The sequence below is a fragment of the Nuphar pumila genome, chromosome 1, assembly GCF_984573655.1.
Source record: "Nuphar pumila chromosome 1, dmNupPumi1.hap1.1, whole genome shotgun sequence".
NCBI classification, from domain to species: domain Eukaryota; kingdom Viridiplantae; phylum Streptophyta; class Magnoliopsida; order Nymphaeales; family Nymphaeaceae; genus Nuphar; species Nuphar pumila.
Window position 1 is genome coordinate 44,373,360 of NC_143249.1, and position 10,392 is coordinate 44,383,751.

Sequence of the window (10,392 nt, forward strand, 5' to 3'; positions counted from 1 at the left end):
ATTTCAAGCATTTGTTCATATGTATATGCAAATTGATTTATATGTACATTCTTGTTGTGTGTAATTGAATGTTCATTATGAACACATTTTGAACAATTGTGTGTGCATGTTCACTAAGGATTTTTGCATAAAATGCATTGGTGATCAGATATGAGTCATTGTAAGACAGGAGCATGTGTTGTTCCAAGATCTATTTTTATGCATTGCAAAATTCATTCTGAAATTATTGGCTTTCTAATTTAATTGCACTGTTAAAATGATAGCAAGCCAAGTTTCGAGTTAGGTTTTGCATATTGATTTGTAAAACGGTTCTTGCGTAAAGAACTTGATTTTTGTTAAAAAGTTAAAAGAGATAAATTATATAATTATTTTTTTTCTTAGATGTCCCTTCTATAGTGTGGGAATTCTGAATTGCAGTTTTGGAGAAATCGTGATGATACTAAAACTCTATGTGCATTTGTGCCCATGAACCCAATGTGGTGGTTCACCTCTCGACCATGATTTTAGGGAGATTTCGGCCACTTTGCTAAGGGGTGGTATTGTGACATAGTTGTTGTTAATGGTATACCAAGAAAGTGTCATCAGTGGATTCTGATTTCTCTGATGTTCTGACATTAAATGTTGATTTCTAATATTCTGATGGATGATGTTGATTTCTGATATCGGTCAAGGGACAAGTATAATTTATTTATATTATCTTATTTAATTGATGCATGCAATGCTTAAGCTATATGCACAATCCATAATTGTTTTGATATCCAATATCTGTAGGTACTAACACAAAACAATTTTCTAGATCAAGGACAACAACTTATATGTATATTCAATCAATTTGTAACTTATTAACCTGACCTTGCACTCATCATCAATACTAGGTGAGGGACAAACTTTGTCAAGTGAGAGCTCCCAACATCTTTAACTTGATATATTAGTCTTCGTTTAGAGATGAAGTACATGCTTACCACCACACAGTTGCAGTAGTAACATTATCCCTTATTTATGTGGTTAGGGAGGGTAGTGGATCGAGGCGGGGGACAAGGTCTCTACCCTTGCCCCATCTCAAAATTCTGCCCTCCATCCTCAAATGGGTTTTGATTTTAACCTCCATCCCTGCCTCTATCTCCATTTTATGTCCCTCATCCCTGATCCAAATGGGGCAAGGCGGGGTGGGGCCTTGTTTCCTCTGAGTCCATTGCCATCCCTAAAGAAGGATTGAAGATGAGGCGGGGTGGGGCAAGGCGAAGATCAGGACGAGGATGAGTCAGGGCGGGAGAAAGCCTAAGTCCATCCCTGCATGGGTTTTGATTTAAACCTCTATCCCTGCCTCCATCCATGTTTCATATCCTCCATCCTTAGTCCAAACGGGGCGATGCAGGGCAAGGCCCTGCCATCTCTATCTATGGCAAGGGAGAAACAACCTTATGTACTTTAAATAACTTTCCACATAATCAAAAGTATTTCTTACCTTCTTAATGTAAGCCCAAATAGAATTAATGTTTATGTCAAACTTTATTTCATTATTTCACTATCATACATGCAATAAACATAATTAACCATTTTCAAGGTTATTAGCATCTAATTTGGGCACAAGCTCATATAATTTCAATTAACCAATCGCAAGGTTATATGCCTCTAATTTAGCACAAGCATGCATGAATCCATATATTATCAATCTGTATGTCAAGTTTTTATGCACAAGCATGTCATAATATCATGCATAACCATATCACATTATTATTAATGCATAATATAAAACTCATTTATCATGAGCTATTCTTGAGTCAGTAATAGAAATATTCTTGAGTCAAAGAAAATACACAAAACACACTCAAGAACACAATATTATGCATGAAATAAACTAAAACTAATTAATGATTCTAGTTTAAGAAAAATGTGAATTCAGAACTAACTAATTAAAAACATGAAATATAACTAAACCTAATCTAACTATTCAATTAATTGATTTTTTAATCAATGAACTACTTAAACAAGAAACACATGAACCTAATTATGAGACAAATTAGAACAAACTTAACTAGTAAAAAAAAATCTAACTGACTAACACAACAAACAAAAATATTCTAATTAACCCAATAATAAAGTATAAATTGTATATTAAGTTATAACTGAGAACCTATCTTGGACTTCAGGAATTGTTGTGCCCATTTTCAATATTCACAGGTTTAATGAAAAGTGAAACAAAAATTGTGTGCATTTAATAGGGACATGCATGCAAAAGAAAACTCTAATAATATTTGAATAAGTTATTCATACATGTGCATTGAATCATGCACCTTTATTGGTTTGCATTAGTTCATGCATTCATACTTAATTTATCTTGTATAAAAATTGTTATTGCAGGATACTTGTATCAATTGCTTGAATGATAAATTGGTTATACAACAGTTAATGTTATATTTCTCTGAATTTATGGATGAATTTGATTTATGCTTTTTTCTTTCTATTTGGATTTTTAGAGGAATTCATATAAAGAATCTTTGGTTCTTACTTGATGTTTTCAAAATATTTTTCTCAAGACCTGAAGCTCAGTGATGAGGGTGACTGCTACATGGAACTTGCAAAATCGCGTGACTTGTTTGTGATATTTCTTGATAGTGTGGCTCTGTATTACATTCTTAATTTGATTCATGTTCTGTGACATTCATTTACTGATTAATAAAGATGGTTATTCGTTGGCTGATTCAATGTAAGATCATTTGAGGTTTGATAGTTGTTAAGTTTGTGAGGCCCCAGATCCTTGAGTTTGGTTTCTATAATTGTTTTAAAAAAAATCTACTTTTCATGAGGATAAGTTGAGGTAGTTACATCTGGACTATCTCAAAGGTTGGGAGGAAGAAGAAGATGTGAGGAAGAAGAAGGAAGAGATGTACTTCAATATGGAGAGTGAGAGATAACAAACCTTGTTAATCCTCCTCATAAGGGCCTATATTTATATATGAACTTAGGTAAGAGTCTCATCTCTAATATAAGAAGTCAATATCTATTAATCTTATTTATTAATAAAATAAAAAAATAAATTATAGGTCCTAATTTATTAAATTTCAAAATTGATTAAGCTAGTGAAGAAATGTAGAGACTTCTTATCCTGCCTTAAGATTCAGTGACATGGTAACCTTTCGGGAAGCCTACAAACCCAAAGACTCAAAAAAAATCAACGTTTAAATAGTCGATTTGATAGCCCTTAAAACATAGATCATTATAGTGGTCTTAAATTTAATCGTATACACATGGATCAACAAGAAAATTTAGTCGATGCCAAAAAATGTTGATTTTTGACCTATAATTAGGCATGAACTTTGGTCGGTGATAAAATGCTCATATCAATACCAATTTGGGCATGTAGTGTAAAACCCGTAAAATTTACAAAATTCTAAATGAATAAAAGTGGAGCATTTATGTGAAATAGTGAGATTTTATGATAAGCAATACAATTTTTGACGATTTGAGGTTTCTAGAACGAAACCAGTAACAAACCCTCAAAATTGGTATTTGGATCTGGATCTTGACAAGATCTGATAATCCGACCCGGTTCATGGGGCCCAATGGTAAATTCAATGGTTTCGGGATAATAGTGTGAGATTCGAAACACATTTAAGGTAAGAAATGGCAAGTTTAGAACCAACGGGTGAAAAATCCACTTGAAAATGGAAGAAATCCATCAACAAGGAAAAACGTCCAAATATGACATAAGTAGAATTTTCTTGCAAAAGTAAACACCAAGTGATGGTGTAGTGCAGTGGTAAGATGCACGGTTGTGTGGAGCCTCAACCCAAGTTCAAAACCCCGGAGCACCCACATTGAAATGAAAAAAAATATTGTTTTTTCATGAAATCCGGAACGAAACTGAAATGGTTAAATACAATTTAATCCACACACTTTGCAATAAAAAGCAATGTAGCATAACTGGTGGGGCTTGTTACCCCTTAGGTTGAAAACCCTATTTCAAAACCTCATGTGAACAATTTTTTTTTTTAACACACAAAGGTTAAAATTTTTACTTTGGTGGAAAAAAAAATAAAAAAAAGGGAAATCGTGGGTGAGTAAAACCTCTACTTTCTAGACCCTCTCCCATGTGGGAGTTGGCCTTTTTGCTTCCTCTTTTCCAAGAAATATGAGAAATCCCCCCAAATGAGGTGGGGGTACCACTAAAGCAACCAATAAAGGTAGTTAGAGAAAATTTTGTTGAAGGTAGGGGGGGCAATTTAGGAAATGCTTACACCCACCAAAAAACGTGGGATGGGGGTTTGAGAGTTGAAAATTTGAAACTCCTCTAAGAAGGGGGGGAATTAAATGAGAAAATTATGATGGGGAGCCACACGAGACTACCCGTCACTCTCTCTCTCTCTCTCTCTCTCTCTCTCTCTCTCTCTCTCTCTCTCTCTCTCTCTCTCTCTTGACGTTTTGGCCAGCCACCCTTTTCTTCCTTGCTGATTGTGGGGACTCCATTATTGAAGCTGGGTGGGTTGCTCCAAAGTGTTTAACCCAACGAGTCTTTTGATATTAGATTATGTTCTAATGTGTATTACCATGATTTGAGCATCTGAAAATGGTGATTTACATATTTGATGCTGAACAATAATCCATTGTATTAAACTAGCACTTATTTTTTTGAGTGGATACATGAGCCTTCACGTTGGGTTAAGTCATGAAAAAAAAAAGATGGTTCTGTTAACTTGACCTTGTAGAACACAATAATGAAGACTCTAACGTGGATCCAGTTATATCGAATCAGACAGAGTTACAGAATCTAACATCTTAGTTTCTATGCCCAACTTTATTTACAACAAAAGAATTTACATACATGCTGGTTTTTACTTATTGTGTTTGATATAATTTAAAACCAAGTCAATCTCGTGTGCCTCTTATTTACTATTTTTATTCCTCTTGTGTTGTTTTCATCCATTTTTTCTATGCAAACTATCTCTAATCATTCATTTATTCCTTCAACGAATTCTTATTGGTTCATCATCTATTGCTAACGATGGGTCTGGTGAGTAAATAGCAGTACAACCTAGTGACTGGAAGCTACGGTTTGGTTCACATAATAATTTGTTTGGGTTTGGACATACTAGTGAGGGAAGCACGTCATTTTTTGGTTATAAGAAACAGAAAATTTATTTGATACATTACAGTGTGCTCATATTAAGAAGCATGTCATTTTTTGGTTATAAGAAACAAAAAATTTATTTGATACATTACAGTGTGCTCATATTAATAAGCATGTCATTTTCTGGTTATAAGAAACAGAAAATTTATTTTGATACATTACAGTGTGCTCATATTAGGAAGCACGTCATTTTCTGGTTATAAGAAACAGAAAATTAACAACCATGACTTACGATTAACACAATATGTTATTTCTTATTCTGAAAAAAAAAATTAACAACCATGACTTAAGGTTAACACAACATGTAAAGGTACTTCTTATTTCTTATTTTGGAAAAAATTAATATTGGATGGTTAGTAGTTGTGAGTGTCTATAGTATATTGCCAATAGAGTAGCTAAATAGTAGTTGCACACATATGAATAGCAAGGTGACACACAACCGGTTGAAAGGGGTTGAACAAACACGCACATGCTATTATAGCATATTATGCTTCTTATAAAAATAAAAAAAAAACTAATTTTGATGGCACCCAACATTTGGTTGGCTTCGGTTGGTGGTGAGAGAGGCTCGGTTGGGGACCTGATTTGGTCCCAACCAATGGCTAGGCCACTTGTGTCTAACCGGGTTGGGTCAGAGGTCTTGTGACGTTACCATCTTCAGTTGTGAACTGGAGGAGCCGGCATTGCTTACTACCTAGGAGTGATACTCGGCTGGAGCAAAACCGTAGGTTACCTCTCCTTGGTGACCGCAACGGTGCAAGCCTTTGGGTTTTATTGTGGTGACCTTTCGGGGTCTGCCATAAATGCGCGACTCGATGGTGACAGAGCACCATTGACTCGGGTGCTAGCTGGATCCTACATACGTAGGTGTGACAGATGGGACCAATGGGTCCCGTTTCTTGTCAGACAGTTTGCGACAAGATGAGCACTACTATAACGACTTGTTTCAATAAAAATAACGAGAGGCTATGGTATAAAGTACTCGAGTAGTCACCATGACGCGATGAGTTGCGATGACCATAATCAGAGAATACTCTAGAAAAGAATGTATAAAACAAATAAATTATGCCACAAAGTTGGCATAGTTCATGGGGTACAAATGCCTACACCCTAGCTCATAACTTCAAAAAAAAAAATTTGATGATTGTGGGCTCTGAGTCGAGCTATGTTCCAAGAAATGCTATCTTGATGCGGTGCTCATGACACCCTGACAAAAAAAATCATACAATGTGTGTGAACCCCAAGGCGGGTTTGGGATTTTGAAAATCCTCTGTGGTGCGATGACTCGCACAGAAAAATAATTGAGAAGTCAAATATGAGATTTATGAGGCTCTGAGTATACCTAAAATAAGGTATATTTTACCGGACCCTCGTACTGCGATAGCTCGCACTTAGTTATAAAGAAAATGTAAAATGAAATATAAAACAAAAAACCTTTGAGACTTTGGGTATACCTGAAAGACGATATATGTTACCGGATTCTCTGGGCTCTAGGTACACCTGAAAGATGGTGTATGTTAATGGACCCATGGTCTACCTTAGAGAGGGTAGGTGGTACAAGCTTCGTGGACATTCTTGTTTTCGTGAGAGCTAGGCGTCTCACCAGATCTCTAGTCCACGAAGTTAGGGGACCAGAACTACCAGTGTGTCCTAGGTGGTAGATCCAGGTCTTTTGCAGAAGTGTCAAGGGTGCATCCTAATTTTTGTTCTAGCCACTGGGGAGTTCTCTCTCGGTCACAGACCGTCCTCTTTGGATATCCGTACGGCTAGTCATACGGGTTACTAAATAATAGACCCTCGTATGGTCTCGGTCCGCTACGAGGTTTATGCCTATGCGTACCCACAGGGTAAGAGTAAGATAAACATTAAATAAATTAAGTTAAATGAAATACTCATTCTTGAAGAATCGTGAATTGTTGATATGACTTTTGTAAAACTTGTAGAATCTAGAGCTTGTGCTAATGTGAATAAATGTATTTTTAGTTCAGTTATCTTTTGCACCGTATCATGAATTAGAAAGCATGATTATTTTCTTAGAATAATACAAATTCCCATGCTAGTTATATGTGTAGTTGTTGCACATATTTGTACATAGGACACTGAGCACCACATATAAATATAATGATTCTTACGCAGACAGGGGAGTCTGACCCTTCTCCTTTAATTTTTTTTTAGGTAGCAACTAAATCGGAACATCATGGGCATCGCGTATGGTCGTAGTCAAGAGATCTCAGTTTTTCAGTGTTTCTTGTTTGAACTCTGATTAGTAGATTTACATTTCTGTTATGAGATGTAATTAATGACATTAATGCTTTAATTAATGGTATGCTTTTAGTACTTCTCTGTTTCATCTTGTAATGCACCCCACTTGTGTTTTCGCACTTCCGCTATTTTAAAAAAAAAATTTACTCCAAAATTTTTACTATAAAAAAAATTGGGGCGTTACAGCTTTTGTATCAGAGCAAGACTGAATAATTTGAGATCTTGGCTCTTCCAATGACCGCGATGGCTCTGTAAGTATGTAGGAATGTTGTTTTTGTAATATAGAGATAAAAACCATAGAAGTATGTACGATCCTTTCACAAAATTATAGGTAAGGTTATAATGGATTTTAATTGCTCAAATAGATGGTATGGGCAAACCGCTGCAACAACATTATGGAGACGCTATATAACCTGGCCGAGGTAGTAGCCCCGCAAGCTACGACGATGCTTTAGATGTGCAACAATTTACACCAGGTGGCCCACGATAAGAATACAAACGGTGGGACTATGTCCTACAAGAAATTTATGGACATGGATCCTCCTGCTTTCTCCAAAAAGACGGATCCAGAGGCTGCAGAGAGTTGGATTCGGGAGATTGAACACATCTTTTGTGTACTTGAGGTGCTCGAGGAACGTCGGGTGGACTTTGGGACTTATCGTCTCAAGGATCATGCTGAAAAGTGGTGGGAAACCACCAGGGCAGTCAAGTTCCAGGACAACCCAATATCTTGGACTGAATTCGTAGAAGTCTTCAATGCCACCTATTTTCCCAAGCACGAGAGGGCAAAGAAGATGCAGGAGTTCTTGGATCTGCAGCAGGGCGAGATGCCTCTAGTCGATTACATTACTAAGTTCCACGGATTGGAACGCTATTGCCCAAATGTGTATACATCGGATGAGGATCGAGTAATGAAGTTTGCTCGGGGCTTGAAGACGGGCTTGAGAAACCATCTGTATACTCGAGAGCCCAAGACCCTTGATGAAGCCATTCACGTAAAATAACTATATTCATTGTGATACAAGTCTTATTTTAAGTTATCGAAGTTAACACTTAGACTATCAAGAGACGTTGACTAGTTATCAACTATCCTTGTTATTTAGGTTGTGACTCTCCTCGACGATGACTGGAAGGAGGGGAAAACGTCGCAAAAGAACAAAACAGGGGTTCAGAAACCCGAATTCAAGAAAAAGTTTGGTGGGAGGCGATTCCACCCTCATAACAAGAAGCCACAGCACGAGAATGACACCAAACCCAGGTCAGGACAGAATCAAAGGTGTCAGAAGTGCAATCGCTTTCACCCCAGACAACAATGTCCCCGTGAGACAGGAGGGTGTCTCTACTGTGGAAAAATGGGACATTATATCAAGGAGTGTTGAAAGAAGCAAGCCGATGATGCACGGTGCAGCACTGAAGGACAGCAGCCTCAACAGCACCGTGCGCCGCCACCACAGCCACAGACGACCCCACAACGCGTAGCGGGACGCGTGTATGCCACTGCAGCTGACCAACTGGAGAAGAGGGACCTTGTACAAGGTACCGTGCTTGTTTCGGGCCAAGCTGCCCTTGTCTTATTTGATTGTGGAGCTTCATATTTTTTTATATCTGTTAATTTTGCAAAACAACTTAGTAATCCCACAGAATCACTGAACCATGAATTAGTGGTATACAACTCCATAGGGCTCAATGAAATCTGTGTGAACTATATGCCAGGAGTAGAGATCATATTAGGGAATCACAACCTACCTGCTAATTTAGTATTACTCGATATGACCGAGTATGATGTCATATTAGGCATGGACTGGCTATTTGAACACTATGCCAGAATCCTCTGTAGGGAAGGGAAGGTCATCTTGTCCCGACCTAGTATGCTAGAGGTTGTATTTCGTCTGGCAAGACCAGGTATTCAAAAGAGAATTGTTTCAACTCTCAAGGCCCAGAAGTACCTCCGCTGGGGAGACATGGCTTTCCTAGTTAGTATGATTGGAGGTGAAACAAAACTAACTCTACTTGAAGATTTGAAAATTGTCCGCGATTTTGCCGACGTATTTCCAGAGGAACTTCCAGGACTTCCTCCTCAGCGGGAAGTCGAGTTTGGGATAGAACTGATGTCAGGTACGAAGCCAATATCAAGAGCAACCGATCGGATGGCACCAACAGAGTTGGAAGAATTAAAGAAGCAGTTGCAAGAGCTGATGGAGCGTGGTTTTGTACGACCGAGCACGTCTCCATGGGGAGCACCGGTCCTGATTGTGAAAAAGAAGGACGGGTCTATGAGACTATGCATAGACTATAGAATGTTGAACCAAGCAACCGTGAAGAACAAATATCCTCTACCCCGTATTGAGGACCTATTCGATCAACTGAAAAGAGCAAAAGTCTTTTCTAAGATTGATTTGAGGTCAGGTTACCACCAGTTGAGAATAAAGGATGAAGATATCCCAAAATCAGCATTTCGAACCAGATATTGACATTTTGAGTTTGTGGTGATGCCATTTGGACTCACGAATGCCCCAATGGCATTCATGGACCTGATGAATCGGGTATTCAGGTCATACTTAGACTCCTTTGTCATTATCTTCATTAATGACATACTGATATATTCAGAAAATACAGAGGAACACAAAGAACATTTGAAAATAGTTTTAGAAACCCTCCGGACACATCAGTTATATGCCAAATTCTCGAAATGCAAATTTTGGCTTGAAGAAGTCATGTTCTTTGGGCATGCGATCTCGAAGGATGGAGTTTCAGTAGACCCTGCTAAGGTTGAAGCTGTGATGAATTGGTCATAACCAAAGAATGTCAGTGAAATTCGAAGCTTTTTAGGACTAGCTGGCTACTATAGGCGATTCATTTAAGACTTCTCTCGAATCGCAATGCCAATGACAAAGCTTCTACGAAAAGGGGTAAAGTTCGAATGCAATGAGAAGAGTGAAGAAAGCTTTCAAACTCTTAAAGCTAAACTTACCACAGTTCCAGTGTTAGCCTTACCATCTGGA

The 10,392-nt window shown here is 37.7% G+C and overlaps 1 protein-coding gene across 1 annotated transcript; it reads left to right on the top strand.

Moving 5' to 3' along the window:
* The first annotated feature begins 7,633 nt into the window (after positions 1 to 7,633).
* LOC149848846 (uncharacterized) lies at positions 7,634 to 10,185 on the top strand. Its single transcript, XM_090005388.1, has 6 exons — positions 7,634 to 7,641; positions 8,091 to 8,385; positions 8,494 to 8,648; positions 8,799 to 8,926; positions 9,032 to 9,505; positions 10,100 to 10,185. The coding sequence occupies exons 1-6, from the start codon at positions 7,634 to 7,636 to the stop codon at positions 10,183 to 10,185; spliced, it is 1,146 nt and encodes a 381-aa protein (XP_089861514.1).
* The last annotated feature ends 207 nt before the right edge of the window (positions 10,186 to 10,392 follow it).

Bases quoted from the DNA above. Each gene is read 5' to 3' on its own strand.
- LOC149848846 (XM_090005388.1), top strand. The intron at 8,386-8,493 runs GTAAAATAACTA...CTTGTTATTTAG, and splicing joins CCCTTGATGAAGCCATTCAC to GTTGTGACTCTCCTCGACGA. The intron at 8,927-9,031 runs GTACCGTGCTTG...GTAATCCCACAG, and splicing joins GAAGAGGGACCTTGTACAAG to AATCACTGAACCATGAATTA.